This window comes from Caloenas nicobarica, chromosome 6 (genome assembly GCF_036013445.1).
Source record: "Caloenas nicobarica isolate bCalNic1 chromosome 6, bCalNic1.hap1, whole genome shotgun sequence".
In the NCBI taxonomy this organism is placed as follows: domain Eukaryota; kingdom Metazoa; phylum Chordata; class Aves; order Columbiformes; family Columbidae; genus Caloenas; species Caloenas nicobarica.
In genome coordinates this window covers 31,062,648-31,081,868 of record NC_088250.1, presented here as the reverse complement: position 1 = coordinate 31,081,868, position 19,221 = coordinate 31,062,648, and the positions used below count along the sequence as shown (strand labels likewise).

General features: G+C 39.9%; 1 protein-coding gene across 2 annotated transcripts in view; it reads left to right on the top strand.

Annotated features, from left to right (window-relative positions):
• The window catches only part of MYLK (myosin light chain kinase), a 208,775-nt gene that overhangs the window by 99,284 nt on the left and 90,270 nt on the right, over positions 1–19,221 (top strand). For both annotated transcript variants that reach the window (XM_065637614.1, XM_065637615.1), the window contains exons 8-11: positions 1,331–1,905; positions 4,854–5,057; positions 6,193–6,327; positions 11,869–12,021. In XM_065637614.1, the coding sequence (XP_065493686.1) occupies positions 1,331–1,905; positions 4,854–5,057; positions 6,193–6,327; positions 11,869–12,021 (1,067 nt within the window). The remainder of the gene's footprint in view (positions 1–1,330; positions 1,906–4,853; positions 5,058–6,192; positions 6,328–11,868; positions 12,022–19,221) is intronic.

Below are 19,221 nucleotides of genomic sequence, written 5' to 3'. Positions count from 1 at the left end.
AAAAAAGGTAAAATGGTCTCTCTTCATGAATAGAAAACGAAGGAATTAAATGCTTTAAGCTGACTATGTAAGATACTTTCATGAAGGCCAGTTGCTTTATAGTCTTCAGGGTGTTTAATCTGTCCTTATATGGCCTGGATGGGATTTCAAAATGACATGTTTACATTGTCCTAACTCCATGTCCACTGCAAAGTGGATCTGAAAACGCTGTGATACCTGATTTTTCAGGTCTGTGTGAGTTTTAGGAACATACTTGAATATATGTTTAGTGTAAATGAAACTGTCCAGCTCTACAGCCGGAACTTCCTGTGTTCTGGGTTCTCCAGTGGAGTTTTGCCTCCTCTATCACTTTAAAAAATATATATATATTTTTATATATATATAAATCTTACAGTTGTAACTGTAAATCTCATAGGCATTATTTCTCTACTACATTTAACTCTGACTGAAGAAAGTACCACGATAAATATCCTGAATATCCCTGAGAGAATAAGTCATTGGCACTAAGCATAGCAAAACAGAGCAGGGCTAGAAATTAATCCCCTAATTTCAAATATGTTCCAATTCTGCCATGGAGTAATACTTTGGAAGTATGAGACAGACACAGTGCTCGACAGGTAAGAGCTTAGTGGTCAGGTCAGTCAACTTCAATGAAGGAAACTTAGGTTCAAGTCCCAGTTAGTCAGCTACCCTTGTGTTCCCAAAGTACTGAGCAGAAGATCCATCATAATTCTGAGAAACTCTTCCTAATAAAACTGTAGCTGATATTGTTACATCCTGTCAATTTTTTTTTTTTTGATAGCACCCCCTCTCCCTCCCTTAGACTTTAGCCAAGTTTTCTGATCAGTTCTCTTTTGAAATCACCTAAATTACAGGATACCATAAGTAGAAATAATAAATTCAATGCACAATTTACATTTTAATTTCCCTTTAGGGAACAATGCTATGTGGCATTTTGAGCTATAATTATATGTGACCTCAATTTATTAAAGCATGAGGCAGTGTTACACCATGGTCACTCCAGGGCCTTCTTTAATTGTTCTTTATCTAAACCAGTGGATGCAAGGTCAGTGATTAACAAAACATGTCAGAACCTGAGCAGTGGATTTGCATCCAGAAACTCCTCAGTTAAGGCAGTGTCTGAGCATGGGTCACATACTATGAAGCTTTTCACTTCACCTCTTTCATCCATGTACTTAATCCTTGTGAAGGAAACTAAAGGCTAATTAGTTCACCTTCTTTGCTAAGGGTTTGTATATTTATTTAATTGCTGAGAGTAATTAGTCTTTATTCACTGTCATATATCTTTAAACTTATCATTTTCCTCCAGCATGCCATCAAAAGCAACAACACTTGCTGTTAAAGCTGTTGAAAGTTCAGAATCCAAACAGGCAACTAGCAATGGGATTGCTAAAGAGCTGAAATCCAGCAGCACTGAACTCATGGTTGAAACCAAAGACAGGGCATCAGCAAGGAAAGAGACCTTGTACATCACCAGAGAAGCCAAAGACAGTAAGCAGGGACAGCACCAAGAAGCCAATGCAGTGTCTCCTCCAGAACCTAAAGAAGGAAAAAAGGGATCTCAGGTCTTGCAGAAAACTTCAAGCACCATCACACTACAAGCTGTCAAAGTGCAGCCAGAACCAAAGGCAGAACCCCAGGCCACTTTCATCAGACAGAGTGAAGACAGGAGAAGGGCTGTGCAGCCCCTGGTGTCAGCTCAACAAACCTCGTCTCTGACAGGGCAACTCAGTCAAAGGAGTAGAGAAGCAGAAAACAGATCTGGAGCCCGGAAAGCTGTAACAGAGGAGAAGAGGGAGTCTCTGGGAATTCCCCCTCAGTTTGAGAGCCGTCCACAGAGCCTGGAAGCATCAGAAGGCCAGGAGATTAAATTCAAGAGCAAAGGTAAAGAGATTAAAGTTATCAAAGCCCTGGAGTTAATCAGGTTCCCCTTCTGTGTGTGGAAGTGGGGAAGCAATTCCTTCTTCATTGCAAGTTGTCCTCCTCCTAAAGCATTTTGGAAATAGGTGCAGAATCTCATGCTGTTTCCACAATACTCTTCTCAATGCAATGTTCAAAACATTCTGTACCGTAATGTCTATCCCTTCTCTTATCTGGGGTTTCCCCAGGTGTAATCAATGCCACTCTTTCTAGGAGGTAGTTTTAGGGTGTCTTATATGAGGGTGCAAGAGAGAAAATAGACGGTACCCTTTCCATAAGTGTAATTAGTTACATAGCCCTTGAGCCAAAAAAATGATCATGTAAGAAGCTACAATCAATCGGTCACCGCATTTCCCTTGTGGCATCTACATATTGGGTCAACTCAAGGCTGGTCTGCGTGCTTCCTAACAGCTGAAATGATAAAGTTAGAATTAAAAGGGAGGTTTAGAGTTTATTCTGCAGAATTTGACTGGGTTTTAAACTCTCAGAAGAGTAATGAGAGCTGCATTTTGCTCAATCCAGATAGTAGACTTGGAACACTTATATATATATATATTTTTTTTTAATTACAATTTTAAAAGAAAGTGATTTCGGAACATCTCTCTACTATTTTTTAAAGTAACATTTGCACTTTAAAGTGTTTCCACAAGTGAGAGAGGAATTGGTTTTTATGTCTCTGGAGGAAAAAAAATCACTATAAAATCATGGTAAATTATTTCATTTCTTGATAGTTCTTGTCCCATGAGTAAAGAATACAATTTATATGACAAGCCCAGAGGGTAAGGAGAGGATAAAATATTCCAAAGATCCTGGCGCCTTTTGAGTAGTTTATTTTTCAGGTATGTTAGTACTGGGAACAAGTATTGACTTCCATCAGAGCATCTCAAGAACTTTGCAAGCTTTAACTAATTTATGGTCCTGTTTGGTAGGGAAATGTAGTCCCTATTGTAGAGAAACCAAGGACATCATTCAGTTATCATGGAAGTCAGTGAATGCCTTTTCATTTGGCTTTGGACCCAAAGCACAAACTCTTATGTGCAAAGGCAAGGTGTCTGTGGGGAAGTTACAGGGGAATGTCCCTAGTGTGCTTTAATAAGTAATCTGAGAAACTCTCTTTCCTGAGAATCCTCTCTGCAAGGGGTGGCCAGGGTTGGTTTCACAGCCACCTCTGATGCTTGGTTGCAATGGACAAATGGACAATGGAAATGCTGTTACACCCTTAAGGAGGCTCCTACCTGCCAGGCTATGTTGGGTTTGGTTTTTTTTTTTCCTTCTCTCCCCAACTTTTGGAGGTTCTCTCATCTCCACTCTTCTCACTAATTGTCTGTGGATTCCAATGTGCTCTTTCTCTACTGAGCAGGAAAGAGAACCTTTTCTGAATAGTAACTTCTAGTGGAGAAAATGCACAGAAAAAAGTATACTTCCTGCTTTCTGATTTATGCAATGGACATTCCAATTTTTGCTGCATTTGTGGGTGTAATGGTATTCTGCCCTCTTCCGAATTTTTTATGGATTTGGAGCTGGATTTAGGGACTGCTCTTTTCCTTTCCTTTTCCCTCTCCTCTCCTCTCCTCTCCTCTCCTCTCCTCTCTTTTCCTTTTTCAAAAAAGAAGGAATTCCCATTTTCCTGTTTCTAGTAACTTGTATCAGGTGGGGGTCTTGCTTATAGTTAAGAGTTCCTCTTCCTGATAAGTCACTTTCCTGTGCTTATATTTTCTCTGTTCAGAAGGGTTTCCTGCAGCATATCCTGTGTCTTTGTTGCAGATATTCCTGCCATCTTTTACTGTCTGTACCTTCCTTCAGGGCTGAGCACTCTTGCCACAAGGAATGGGGTAGAGCTGGGAAGGAACTTCAGCAAGGTGGAAGCCCCAAAGGGCCTTATTTGCTGAAAACAGGTGAAGGATGGTATGGGTGACCTTTTCTGGCAATCATTCATAACTTCTACTCTTTGCTTATTATAGCGACTGCCCCATGAAGCCCAGACCTCTCTCAGCAGTACCAGGAGCCAAATCTGGTTTTCTGGAGCTCTGACAGAGGCAAATCAGGAAGTGAAGGCACAGCCATTTTGCTTCTGCTTGCTGAAAATTTACTGTCCTGGGAAGCAGCCTACACTTGGACCCTAGACTCGGAAAAATACCCTGAATAAGAGAATGTTTGAGGTTGGAAGGAGCCTCTGGAGGTCATCTGGTTCGACACTCCTGCTCATGCAGTGTCACTTAAAGCCGGTTGTCCAGGACTATGTGGAGGTGGCTTTTGGATATCTCTAGGAAGGGACACTCCACAACCTCTCTGGGCAACCTGTGCCACTGCTTAGTAACCCTCACAGTAAAAACATATTTATGTTCAGACTGAATCTCTTGTGCTTCAGTTTGTGCTCATCACCTCTAGCCCTATCACTGAAAAGAGCCTGGCTCCAACTTCTTTACACCTTCCCTTCAGATACTCATATATATTGATGAGAGCCCCCTCAAGCCTTCTCTTCTCCAGGCTGAACAGTATCAGAATAAACAACCTCGGTGGTAGGTACCATGGATTGCAAAGTACTGCTAGGTGCTCAAAGAAACCTATTTAGCATGGTAGGAAGGAATGGGGAGAAATTTTTTCTTTCTCCTCTGATATCTCATCACATCCATTTTGTCTCTGACTTTTAGAGGAACATTTTTCAGATAGAAGTGCTTGGGGTTTTTCAAGTTACCAAATATTTGCTGTTTTAAAAGATAGACTGGCCAAGAGGTTTTGGAAGATCAGAAATATCAAACCATCTTTTTGAAGATAGTTTTGTGTATTACTTGCTCATTCATGTTTATGTAGTTACGTAAAAGTAAATTATACCTAATTTACACTAAAGTAAATAACAGAATTGCACTAAGGGGAACACGTGTTCATAAGAATTCACATACCTGATTGTCTAGTTTCAGGGAAACCAAAACCAGATGTGGAGTGGTTCAAAGAGGGTGAGCGTATTAAAGCTGGAGAAGATGTCCAAATATATGAAGAAGATGGAATTCATTGCCTATGGTTAAAGAAAGCCTGCTTGGGCGACAGCGGATCTTACAGCTGTGCAGCTTTCAACCCCAAAGGCCAGACTTCCACCAGCTGGTTGTTAACTGTCAGAAGTAAGTTCCCACAAGCCCATCTGCACTTTGAAACCTGTGGTTGGGCTTTTCTAAACTGTCTGAGGGTGGTGACTGCAAAATGTCTATTATGACTTCTCAATGCAGGTTAATTCTGATTCCTAGCTCTGTGAATAATGTGATGTAGGACAGCTGGCAATCCACTTCCTGAATCAGTTTCTCTTCTGACCTGTTGTTGTTTGTATAGATAAAACCATCTCCTTGAATGTTTGTATATAGGGAGGCCTTTTCTCCACTCAGGTTTTCTATTATTGCTTGTATTTAATACAGGTTGCCAAACATTCTATTTTGTTGTTCAGTATTCAGTTCTTTTGGAGGTGCTTAGGATTTCTATAGGACACTGCATATCTGAAATGCTTCGCAAGCACAAACCAATCCTGTTCAGTACAGCAAATATGAAGAAAAGTGAAGGAATGAGAATTGCATTGTGCTAAATTCAAGTTAGTTTCCCAGTGACAAATTATTTTGAGCTTGAAGGCACTGTCTTACTGGTCTGGTTGAAAGATTTGTTGGCCTCTTAGCAAATCCTGTCCTCAATTCTCATCTTTTCACCTGGTTTTAGGTTTTGACCTGGAGCTATGATCATGTACGCAACATTTCTCTATTTGCTGTGCCTGAGGTTAAACCAGGATACCCAAGATACTTTCTTTCTGTCTCATGAGAGGCCAGTAAACTGCATCCTTAAGTCACCCTGTTTCACTGCCACACAGGGGAAATTTGAGAGAGGGACTGGGAGAAGACAAACAAGAGGAGAGAAGAATTATCCTTCCTGTTCTTTGTGCTGAGCTCTCTGGTAATATGTCGCATACACTGATTGGCTGCAAATGGTGGATTCTGACAGAAAACCACCACATAAATATAGTTTGAGAGCTGGCAATGCCTGCCTTGTAGATTATAAAAAAACCCCTTCTTTATACCAGTCCATTGCTCAAAATGATTTCTCTTTCCCAATAAAACATTTCACCATGGATTGGATTTTTTTTTCTTGCTTGTTTGTGTGGGATGAATCTGTTAGCCCAGTCACATCACCTAAGCATACCCAGACAAAGTCACTAGGCGGTAAACATAATTTTTTTCAATTTGGGTTAAAGGAACTGTTTTCATTTTGGTTTTAAAGGGCCTAAAGTTCAAGAGATTGCTCCATGCTTTTCCAGTGTCTTGAAAGGATGCACTGTGAGTGAAGGGGAAGACTTCATGCTGCAGTGCTGTGTCAGAGGGGTCCCTGTGCCTCAGATCACTTGGCTTCTCAATGGTAAGGAATCCTCTGGTCTGCGATACACACCTGCACACACTTCCATCTACAGCCCCAAATGCCACTCTGACCAGTACATAGCAGGGCTGCGACTACTGTACAAAGCACTTTAAATCACTGTAATATAATCCATTAAAATATCTGAAGAAAATCAGTATATATGCACATAATATGTGGGAAGGGTAGTTTTCTTGAGCAGTCGTCCGTCTTACTGCAGCTCTCCAGATGGCCCAGCAGGGGACTCTGGTGACGAGATTGTTCGCAGATGGGTTTTCTGGGTTTTGTTAAACACAGCTTTAGACCAAGCTGCAGCAAAGCCTGTGTTGCTGCTGTGTCCTGTGCTACCCCCACTCCTTCGGCACTGGCCTCTGCTCTGAGAGTAATGGGTTGGCATCATCATCCTGCAGGGATAATCAGTTCTAAGCCAAATAAGTGCAGTATATCACTCTTTATGGTATGAAGGAAACCCATGCCTCTTAATATCAGACTTGGGCCCAAACATCGATGTTTTGCTTAGATTCCAAATTATCTCAGAGATCCATGGAATACACACTTTGGTTAAGGGCTCTTTCTATTCAGAGCCGTACCAATTAAACACTAGACAGATTTGTTCAGCTTAACCCTTGATCAGCTCTCTTTACTTCTGAAGCGCAATTGATTTTTTGCAGACTCTCATGGGCCATCCATCTTTGTGTGTGTGTGTGTAATTTAAAGACAAAGAATAGCATGCTTTGCTGCAAAGGTGTTTCTTCTAGGATTGTTTTAAAATTAATTATTTGCACATCACCTCTGTTTTTCTTTGGCTATTCAGAGTAAATGGGATAACCGAAAAAGGTGGCAGGGCAAATGAACCATGACCTTGAGATAGGTATGTTCCCACAGCCTGGCCTCTTCCCCTTCCCAATAGCTCTATGTCTAGAATAGAAAGGCCACCGCTTTATTTACAACATGAAACATGTGAGTAAAGGCTCACTCTCCCTTTGGAAAGAATTTGTTTCTCTGTTGAAAGGCTACTCTGCAGTTCCTCCTTTGCAGACGTGAGTAGAATCACTGCTTTGCTATGCAAGAATAATATCTTGCAGCACAGAAGAAGCAACTCCGATTCACAGGGTCAGTCATTTCACCTTCATATTCCAAGGGTACTCCCTGCTTATAAAGAGTTCCCTTAGTCAGTGAGCGGTGTAGTTATACCCAGTTGCCTTCTACACACAGAGCATCTCCCTGTCTCAAATGACTTTCTGTGTTACAGTTCATCAGGCACAGACACAGCATCTTCATTCATGTAATGGTGTTCTGCTTTGCCAACCAGAAATCCATTGTCTCCTGAAAAATACAGCCTAGAGATCAATAAACAACATGTTTCTGTGGACCTCTGGTATGCACTGTGCCCCCTGCCTTTTTTCAGGATTCTGTTCTGCATTGACCTTTCTTCTCACTGATCTCAAATAAGTCTGCCCCTGTTCAGGTATAATCAGGTTTATGTTGTATCCAAGCTTCTAACCGCAATTGGATCAATATCACAAGGAGGCAAAAGCAAATGGTTTTTTTTCAGATCTCAAACCCTTAGGGTTCTGTAAGTGAAAGTCAGTGCATTGACTCTGCTCTTAAGTCAAAATGCAGCAATGACTCCAAGTAACAGAAACACGAGAAATCATAATAATAATAAAAATTAGGGACATCATCTATTATTCTAAAGATATAAGCACACTACTTTCATTCCAGACTCCTAGAACAGACCACTATAGTTTAATGCTTTTCCGTCTTGCATCTGATTGTGATACATAACTGTTTATACACCATTTGATACAAACTTGAATGGATTATAAATAGTAGTTTAATGCTGATAATTCCATGTATATTCCTAGGGTCATTATTTTACCCAAGGATCAAATTAACTATTGTGATATCCATTTGAATGCAAACATTTCCTTTCCGTCTACCAGCTAGCTAGATACTACAAACGTCTCATATTTATACCCCTTATAAAATAAAGGAGAAAGTTGTGTTTCTGGTCCTGAAATATTACTCCAAGCAGACATAACAATGTTTTTGGCAAAATGACATGATGTAGTCTTTCATCAACCGGCCATATGAAGAAAACAATATATTCACAGTATATAATTAGAGGCAGGCAAACAAATTTTGTTTTAAAAAAAGATGTATTACAATCTGCTGCCCTAGCTTGGGATATAAAGCTTTTCACATCTACAACTGATAGTCTGCGGCAGAGAAAAAAGCAATCTGCTGAGAGCAGTCACATTGCTGCTCAAAAGACAGCAGTTTTGCAGAACTCCATAGAAACAAAAATCATATGGGACAGAATGTGTAAAGTTCACAAGAAAATATCAAATGCAAATTGTCTTCCAAGCATGACAATGATAACGGACTAGAATTAATTTTGGTAAGGAAGTGAGAAAAATACATGTATCTCGGCAAAATAATTAATGTAAAGACCAAGTTATCAAGTCATAAGAAACATGAACAGAAGGCTGCTTTGAGAGAAAAATGAAAAAAGCAGAACAGTCTCACTCTTCGGCTGCCCAGCCCTTGATACTGAACAGCTGGTATAATGTCTGATCTGCCTTCCTGAGATCTCTGAGACATCTAAACCACCTGAGAACTAGAAGACTTGCAATAACTGCTTGTACAATGTTACATACAAGTACTACTTTAGATACTGAGCATTTTTACCAGCTGTGACTATGTAGAAATTTAAAACATTTTCCAAGCCATCGTGTAGCTAGACCTCTCCTTCACGTCAACCAAGACAAAAACTAGATGATGTACATTGTGCATTTTCTATAATTACTTCTTAGCATCCATGAGGATAAGTAGTTTTTCCATATTCATAGACACTGCACAAATAAGAGCTACCTGACCGAACTGTGGATTTTACTCGAGCTGTTACTCTTCTCTGCAGCTCTACCATCTTCAGTTTCTTTGTTATACTTTTTCCCTATTTTAATGATTTAAGGCTTTTTTCCAGCTTTTGCAGGATGGTTCTTCTGTCCCATTTCTCTCACTCAGCCCTTTATTTTAAGTTTCTTTCTGAATTTTCTCTGATTTACTGGCAAATAGCCTCACAATAAATTTCTTGTGTTTAAGTTCTGGCCTCACCAAAATGTTATATATAACTTTTTACTCGTGCTCTCTGTGACAATATTTCAGTATGCAGCACCAATTTACTTCAGCTTCTTTAAATACTTTATTGGTAACTTCTTTTTTTAGATTACAGGAATAAGGCGTATATGACTGTATTTTAAATATCTTGCTTTTCATATTGTTTTCCGTGTGTGTTTTGATTTCCCCTACGCTGAATCGAACCTCTTTCTGCTCAATTTAAAAACAGTATGACCATGACTTAAGCATAACAATTCTCCAAGTAGTGTTTGGGTTTAGGATAGCTTTCTGATCTGTCCAGAAAGCTTCTAATAAATAGGCCAGGGGAAAATTTCCTTTCTTCTGGCATAACATGCCAGCAGAAAGGTATTTTTTGTTATTGTTCGTGCTGCCAAGCTGTCATGAAGATTTGACTGTTCTGCCTCTGGAGAAGGCAACATTTCACTACTGGGAGGGATGTTTTTATTACCTCAAAATATAAGTATAATGGACATAACTTAGAATCTTGCTGCAGGTTATTCCACAGGGCTGATGTATTTGTTTTCTGGGGTCTGATGAAAAGGCTATTTTGTAAGTGAATTCACTATTGTATGAATAGTGCTAAAAAATAGTCACAGTTTTGCTGGGAGCTGGAGTGGAAAAGAGGATGCTCTGACAAAATTTGAGGACACAATGAAGGAGAACACATTTTCTTTTTCCACATAAACACTTGCCCTGTCCATTTTCTTATTTAAAACAGAAATAAAAAGGCATTGTTCTGGTTTTTATGATGCAGCTTTTACCCTGAGTGTATTTCTGATATGGTTATCATCACAGCATCATTAAGCACCGTTCATAGTTTCACTGTCAGAATCCCAGACAGGATCCCTGTCAGGTTAGACATTCTACAGGCAGACCAGGAGGGCAGTCCAGTGCCCCATGGCCTCTTACAGAAAGCTTTGTCTGCATGGGCTTTAGCTCCACATGTGCATATTTAAATGTAATGTTATTCTGACGTGCAAAAAATATGCGACTGGACCTAATAGTTACAACAGTAGCTGAGTGAAAATGAGCTCAAAGGAAATGGTAATAAGAATATGTAACCTGTGAAGAAGGTGGAGAGAGTTTATTCTAAAATTGCAGTCTTCGGGGAAGCTGACTAAATGTTCAATTCAGTTTTTCATGCAGTAGAAAATTTGCTAACTTCACAAACAGATGACTTATAAGAGAACTAAAGACACAAGATCATCTGTGATATTTTACGATATATGTAAGTCTCGAATCACACTGATTTTGACACGTTTGTATTTCAGAATGAAACTTCGTATGCAGATAGTGCATAGATAATGACTGCCTGATTTTGCTAGTGTTGAAAATAAGACACGAGAGAAAAATCTGTCCCATCATGTCATTTATCCTGCTCATAATGCAGAGCTGATTCTTAGAAAGCCCAGAGTTTTGTCCTAATGTTTTAGAATTATTTTAGCAACAAAATCTATTTTGATCTTTCCTTTTGACCATGATTTCCCAAGTGACAGATGTCTTTGATCAGTCCTGTACAATTTCTCTGCCACTTCACCCTCTTCTCTTAGATGACCCTAATTTATTTTTCCAGCATGATGCTTCTGCACAAATATTGGGCCCTCTTAAGCATTGCATACACTGGGAAAGCAACTGCTCAGTCAGTATTGAAAGCTATTTAATATTGGGAAAACGGATTGCAGAAGCATTTCAGAAAGTAAGGCTGAGATTGATGACAGTTCTTGAAACAATAGCCACTTTAACCGCTCTACACTAACATTTATGCATGTTCCAAACCAATTCAAGGGTCAAGTTTCTTAAAATGAACTTATTTAATAGTCATGTCACCACAGATCTGACTGTACCTGTCTGTAACCAAACTATACACACTATAGTGTAGATTGACTGCTCATGTAAATCAGCCTCTTGGCTCCATTGTGGATTCTGCTGTCTCTCTTGTGATGTCTTCCACTACTGAATGCTTGATGGAGGACTTCAAGAGCTTCTCCATGCCCAACACATTTTGCACATCTAGACGATAATGCTAATATCTAGTTTCAGGCAAAGTGCAAGATGTAGACAATGGCTGAAGCAAACAAACAAGATATTTCTTTTCTTATCCACCTGAAAGAGAATCTATTCAAAATATAAAGATAAACCCTTCTCCTCTTGCTGATACTCAAGGTAGCACCCAGTGAACCTAATGGTGAGATTTGTCTGACAACCAAATTCTGCTTTGTGCTTGGGATGCTGCTGTTTATAGTCACTAGAGAGCAGTGGCTGTGCACCAGAGAGCACGACTTGGCTCTGCACTTTAATATACTAGCTGGTGTTAAGCATCCAGATTTCACTGAAAATAAGAAGTAGTTTTGAAACTTGTGGCTGATGTATTAAAACATTTCTCTTCCTTTCTATCTGCAGACCAGCCAATTCAGTATGCTGATTCCACTTTTGAAGATGGAATTGCAAAATTGACTGTCCAAGATGCCCTACCAGAAGATGATGGCTTTTACACCTGTCTGGCTGAAAACAACACAGGACAAGCATCTTGCAGTGCTCAGGTCACAGTCAAAGGTGAATATCTCAGCCTGCTGTAATTATTGTAGTGATATTAACTATAGTATTTACAAAAAAAAAGAAAAATCTTGGATCCTTAACAGAGATTGTTATAAGTGGATTCCATGTTTTTTCTAAGCTATTGTCAGCTCAGTACCTTTTCTCCCCCATGGAGGTGTGGGCAACTTAAATGTTTAAGGACTGTGAAATGTAAGGTAACATGCATGTTTCAGAAAAAACTATTAATGCTCTGTCCTTACCAAGAAGCACTTTGTGTGGTACAGAGCAGTGAGGCTAAGTTTTGGAAGAAGTGTACCAGTGTAGGAAAGTACTGTCCCTGCCTAAAGGAAAAATTAGTGTAATATTACCAGTATTACCCATTAGGCAGACAGTGTCATGGTGAGGAGGCAGATGCTACCACTTCCTCTTGAAAGGCAGAGCAGAGAGACCAGTTCCAGGGACTGCAATTATGATAGCAAATGCCAATATTCTTGTTCTGCTACCAGAATTTATCAGACATAATTCTGAAGAGGTATGTAACAGGTAACTGGGAGAAGTATATCTCTAAATAGGCAGAATTTTGATAGTCAGGGTACCAAAAGAACATTGTAGTGAGCAATTGAGGTGATCAGTTGTCTCTGAAATCTGAGAATACCTTCTTTGCAAATATCAATAATTTGATACCCTCATTATTGGTTTAACATAGCTGATTTGTCCATGAAAACCATAACTCTACACTGGGATCTGAACAAACACAGTCTAAAAGACCAGAGATCACAGTGAAGACAAGATGACAGAATGCCATAGATAAATTGACCGGTAAGGTAGTATCAGTCAGTATTATGGTCTTTATTCTTGTAATCTCATCTGATATCAGTTTATACAGGTGTTTTGTTTTATGGCCTGGAGATGATGAGTCCCCTCCCTCTACGCCCTCCCTCAGAATCCCCATCCGTCTGCAATCAAGCCTGCTCTTGGTACTTGTCACCTGCAAATGATTTTTTCCTAAAGTTGTAATAGTTTGGCAGTGCCTGTGCAACAGACTGCCGAGTGACAGCTGTTAAGGGAACTATTCCATTTGTCTATGACCAAATAATATCTGCCCCAAATTTGTACACACAGCTTGGTGGGAACTGTATCCTGATCCCTGGGATGCCAAGATTTGTTCTTTGTTTGCCAGTGTTCTTTGGTGCTTGTCTACAGCACTTCAGTGATATGCCTGCCCCTATTCTGTCTGTGTGAATCCACTTAAAACCCTAGACAAGCTTAAAATGAAAACAAATTCTGGTAAACCTGTGAGCTACTTTCTTGATTACTGAATTGGAAATACAGTCAACCCCTCCCTGCCCACCCTCTCCTCCTCTGAAAAAAAGGCACAAAATAGGAAAACATTGATTTAAAATAAACCTGAAACTAATCTGTTCTCAAAGCTGTCATTTATAATTTCTCTGAAGCATTTCATCTGCATTAGCTGATGGCCAATCAAGAGCGCTCCACCTCAAGGGAGCTGTCTTTGCCATAGGACCTGCTGATTCTTCACTGGGACACAGGAACCAAAAACCCTTTCTCTTACTAACCCTTTCTGAGTTATTTTAGGGCTGATGTACAAAGCTAACATGGGAGCAATAGTGACCCAGCCTTTCCGTAGGCTTGCATACTCTGCTGAGCTCTTTTGGGCTATGTAGCTGCTGTTTTATGAGTTGGTTTCCTTCTGTACTTTAGCTAGAAGGCTGCATTGCCACTATTATGGGGAGCTGTCCCTCTGTTTTGCATCCTATTCTGTTTTCTGGGAGTCATGGGGCGCTGGGCGAAGAACAAGAGCAGAATTAAGAACATGCATGACAAGCTGTGAAGCCACGTATTCAACATTTTTACAGCTTTAGCTGTCCCCTCCATTTCCTCCCTAAACTCATCATGTCCCTGTTGCCATGAGGATTACAGTAACTTTCCCCAAGACTCAGATCAGTGTGGATTTGCCTGCCAAAAATAGTACAAAATTTAAAATTGCGATTTCCAAATGTCTTATCTGTTCATATATTTTTTCCATCAGAACCTCTAGCAAATGCTTATTGGCATTAGAGTTCTCTGAGACTCTAAATGCTGCTAAGGCTTTTCTAAATGCTCAGCTTTTGTAGATAGATTACAGCAGGAAATCAGTGTACGTGCAAAAAGAGAGAAAACTTTAAAAATTCTTCTCCTGACCAGACACTGAGTTTTGGAATAAAGTCTGTAAAAACTGTTTCTGAATTGTAATCCATCTCTCTCCAGTTTCTCTCTCTCTCCAAGATGATCTAGGGTTTTCAGGTTTCATGCAGTGCTCAGTTTGTTCATTCATTGCTATAGAAATATTTTCCTTTTGTATGTGAAAAGTAATTTGTATTTGATCTAGGAAGGAATGGATGTTCCTGGCATTCATCAGTATCAGACTAGTGTCAGCATACAGCTCTTCCTTAACTTGCTGCTGTGGTCCTTGGACACATCTCTAAGTCTGTCTGGGTCTACATTTCACTTCATACTCCCATTTTTTGGCTTTGCTATTCTAATGCAGCAAGGATCTAACGGAGGGGCATATTTACAGTGATCACTGGGGAAACTTTACCTGGAGTGAATTGTCGGTCTTAACAGTAAAACTCAATTTTACTTTCAAAGCCAAAAAGCTCCACCTTCTAAATTAAATTAGGCTTGCAGACTACTCAGAAAAGTCCCATACTGGTAGTAAGGACAGACAGTACCAAACTGTTCAAAGGAAAAAAACCAAAAAGCAACCACAATGTAAGCCTCATGTTTGGATTATATTACAGGATGATACCTAAAACTGCTAGGAGGTTACAGGTGTTATCTGGCCACATATTTTGTGCATTTTGTCCTTTACAAGATCTGTTGCTTTGTTTCTGTCAAAGAAAATTTCCTTTTGTGGGATTATTGTAGGAAACAACATTTTAAAGGCCCTTTGCCCCATAAAGGGTGACTGCTCCAACTGCTGTTAAACAAAAGGGGGAGATTTTTTTCCAGTACTTTCAGTACGCTTTGCATTGGGCCCTGGATGACCAACTAGGGTTATTGTGGCATAGCATTCCTTCTAAGTCATCAGGCTCAGATTCATTTATGGCTCTCCTTTGCTTCCTTATTATTAATCAGGATAAATTCTGCCTTTCACTGAGAAACCTCAGTGCATCCCTGTTTAGGTATGAAAAATGCTGAAGGTACTTTGCTGTTTGTTGGAGGCTTTTGGCACTGTGTCAAAAAAAAATCCCACACTTCATATGGATGTGGCATAAGAAATGCAATGGTCATAAAGAATTAAAACTAATCTGTCTTCTGCTTATTTAAGACAAGAAAATATTCAGATCACTTAATTAAGTGATCTGAAGGCTGTGTAAATTGGGATAGATCCATTAGGTAGTCTGTGGAGAAACTAAGTTAATCAAGGTGAAGCTAATTTTGGCCTAAGACTAAAGTAGACTAAATTGGATCCTGACAGCTGTCTTCCCTGTGACAGTGGTTTCTTACAGCTGAAATACAGGTAGAGGTGAACTACAGAGAATGAGCAGCACTTCTTTGGGAAACAAGCCTAACAAATGTCTTCACCTTGAAAACCTTTTCTAACTGAACTTTTGAGTGAGTGGGGTGCTCTGGATAAAATGCTTTAATTAGTCTCATGCAAGAAAACCCAATAGGTGAGAAACATGGTCCAGGCTACTCAGACATTCAATGACAGACATTCCTGAAATGGTACCATTTGCGATTCTGCAAGTGTTGATTTTTTTTTTTCCTTTAAAATGATGCATAATTTTTTATACACATAAGTGATAACAACTGGTATAGCTGGAAGGTAAGGCCAGCTCCCAGTCAGAGTAACTGTTGTTCAGGTCTGCCTCATACCTGAGATAAGCCTTCTGATGTGGTTGTCTCTGTCAGTTAACTAATCACTGACAGGAGAGGTCACATCCACCTGCAGAAAAGATGGGTTAAAGGGTTCTTTAACCACCTGACATTCACACCAATACCTGGGTATACTACACAAGATTACAGGCTGGAGGGTGAGCAGGAATAGGGATGGGACATATGATGGATTCAATCTACTGTTGCACCAAATCAAATTAATACTGCGTGTAGGATACTTTTTTTCTTTTGCAAACAGACTCTGCACAGAAAAGAGGCAGCTAATTGCTTTTTTTCAGCATGCTTTTTCCACCATACCTTTTTCTAGGTATGGTATCAAGCTGGAGTGCTTGTTACATGAGGGCTGACTCCTAGGAGAATGATGTCCTTGTCTATTGCAGTTCTGCAGTAGATGACAAAATATCTGACCCACTGCAGGCTCCTGGAGAGTTCTCCAGCCTCCTCCCAGCAGGCAGCATCATCACAGATTTCAAGAGGGAGGGCACAAGGTGTGGGTAGTGATAGCAGCTTGCAGCCAGGGTACTTTTCTGGACTCTAATGCTCTGCAGCCACCCATTTTGCTAATGCTTGTCTTCCACACATCGCTTTTTTGAATAGAGGCCTAATACTGCCTCCCTTGGTGAGAAAACACTATTCAGCAAAGCAAATACTACTGCTCCTGCTCTTTGACTCTTAAACTCATTTCTCCTTCCCTGCCAGTGATGCACTTTCCTGACTTCACATCTGTTCCCCTTTCTCCTCCACCACTTTCTGTTGACCTTTTTTTTTTTTTTTTTTTACTTTTACGGGTTTTTTTAGTGCAGCCTCCCCAGCATAAGTGTCTATGTTAGGAAGTCTGTAGCCCTTGCAATCCAATTACTGTAGTCATTCATTGATCGTTGGATGAGCTAATTAGAGTCACCTGAAAGCCTGTCAGAGTCCTTGCTGTAACCAGTTTATCAGAGCAAGATGCTTTCTGGAAAACCAGTTCCTTATGTTCCTGTCATTCTTCCATCTGGTGTGAGTGGGACCATAAGATATAACCAGGTGGAAGAAAGGTTTTCAGGTAGGAATCTTTTCTTCCAGTCATGAGAGATGCTGTCTTTAGACTGTGGGTTGCTTTTCTTTCTATCTCAGAATGACCTCTCTTAGACCTTAATCTTTTAAAGAAGGTTATCACTGTGATAACCGGTCTCTCTTTGAAGACTTAATTGAGAGGCTACAGCTTTGTTTCTCTGAGATATAAAAACTTCTGCCTAAAGTAAACAAAGGATGATGTCTTACTTGCCTACAGTGATCAAATATTTGTGACAACTTTTCAAAGTCGCTATTTATTTGAAAGCATTTTGCTGTATTTCAAGTTTAACATAAATATAAAGGACTATAGTAGACTTTCCAAAATATACAAGTCTAGTCTTGTTAAATGTCCAAAAAGCATTCCACACCAGTAGCCTGGTGGAACCACTTGGCTATGTAAGAATTGGTTCAGAGCACCAAATGAAAGGGAGGGGTTTTGTTGCTGTACTGAAAGGTCAGAGGTAAGATGCTGTGAGCAGGGCTAATATCAGCCATCAAAGAAACTCTGTTCTAGTGCTTTCAGGAGTGTCCCAAAGTTCTCAGTCCAGCACTCTCTGTGGGTCACTAACAGCTGTAATCCTTGTCAGACTGAGCTTTCTTTCAGCACCTCAGGACCAAATGTGAAACACAATGCCGGCTAGAGACCAAAAATGAAGGACAAAAGCAAAACGTGTGACAACTTTTAATGATATAGGATTTGTGCCATCAATATAAACAATGTTCTCTAAAGACAACTTCTTGGTATAAACCATTTTCAGTAAAAGGGAAACCAAATTTGGATGCAAATGAGGGATGGGTGCTTGCAGAATGAGCAAAAGTTAAATGGCAGGAATTGTGTGAGTTTTTTCCCTTTCTATTAATTTCTCTCTCTTGGATTTGGCAGCAGACATGCTGACAGCATTTAGAAGCCTGTGGAATACCTTGTATTGCCAGTTGATGTTAAAACATATACACACACAAACGCATATTCTCCAGCACAAAAATCTCATGGAAGTTTCACTCACAGAAAAAAGATTCTTGCGTAAGCAGATGAGCATGACCAATGCTTACAGAAAAACAGAAGACGTCAGGGTCTCACAAGCGTTTTGTGCTGTGTTCAAGAAAATAATAATTTTAACACAGCTCTTAATCAAAGGACTCAGTGAACAGAAGAGATTGGTTTGAGAGCAGGATAATGGGCACGTTTCTGCTCAGTATAAATATTTTTGTGAATACCCTTATCAGAAGTATAGGGAAATGGGAGAACTACAGAGAAGAGTTGTGAATGTATAAGCAAGTGATATGCAGCACCAGCAGAAAGAGAAGAGTTGTAAAGTTGAAAATGACAGAATTGCTTTAGGAACAGCAGAGGCAAGAGAAGAAGTAGGGTTGTAGGAGAGGAAGGTCCAAGGGAGGAAAAGAGGAGATGGGTTTTCCTAAGGAAAGCACCTTTCTTTGAGTTAGGCGACTAAAGAGAAGTCTGAAAATCTCAAACACATGAGCTGGTGGATACAGAGCCAGGTAAGGATGGCAGGTTCTTGAAGGTATGTTTCTTCAGTTCAGTTTTACAAATTTAACAGCATGTTGCTCAGGCATCTAACTGTGTTGCAGCATGTAGTCCCAAGGTTAGTACAGCAAACCATACTGAAACAAAGCTGAAAAAAAAAAAAAATACAGGGTTCCCATGCTGAAATGTAGCAGGTCCTGCCTTGTCCTTACTAGTTCTGCAAGTCTGTGCAGTTCTCTTGCCCTAAAAGGCAAAAATGTCAAATGTCCATGTGACAGAAGCAGCATAACAGAATTTGTTGTATGTACATTTGGGAGAGAAAATATGTCTAACTAGAGAGTGTGCCACTCTAACACCTGCTTTAGCACTTCTTCTTGAGATCTAATTTTGTCAAGCAGTGATACCTCACTTTTAGAAGACTAAGGTTTCTATTACAGACTGGAAAAATGGGCAATACAGAAATGTCTAAGCACTTTAATACAGGTTACAGTGTGAGTCCTAATGAGCAGGTCATTCCTTTGCAGTAGAGGAAAAAAACAGAGGGCAGGAGCTTTGCAGAGCTGTACACTGCCAGAGCTGTTTCCATGCATAATAATTTTCCGTAATTTTAGTCAAGCCTTGACTGCTGGTCCACATACACAGACTTTGCCTTTTTTTTTTTTTTCTTTTTTCAGTGCAATGAATATAAATTCATCAAGAAGAGACAACTGACCACAAACAATGCCATACTAGAACTATCTTTTCCAGACTTAAATGCTAAACAAGCCTTGCTT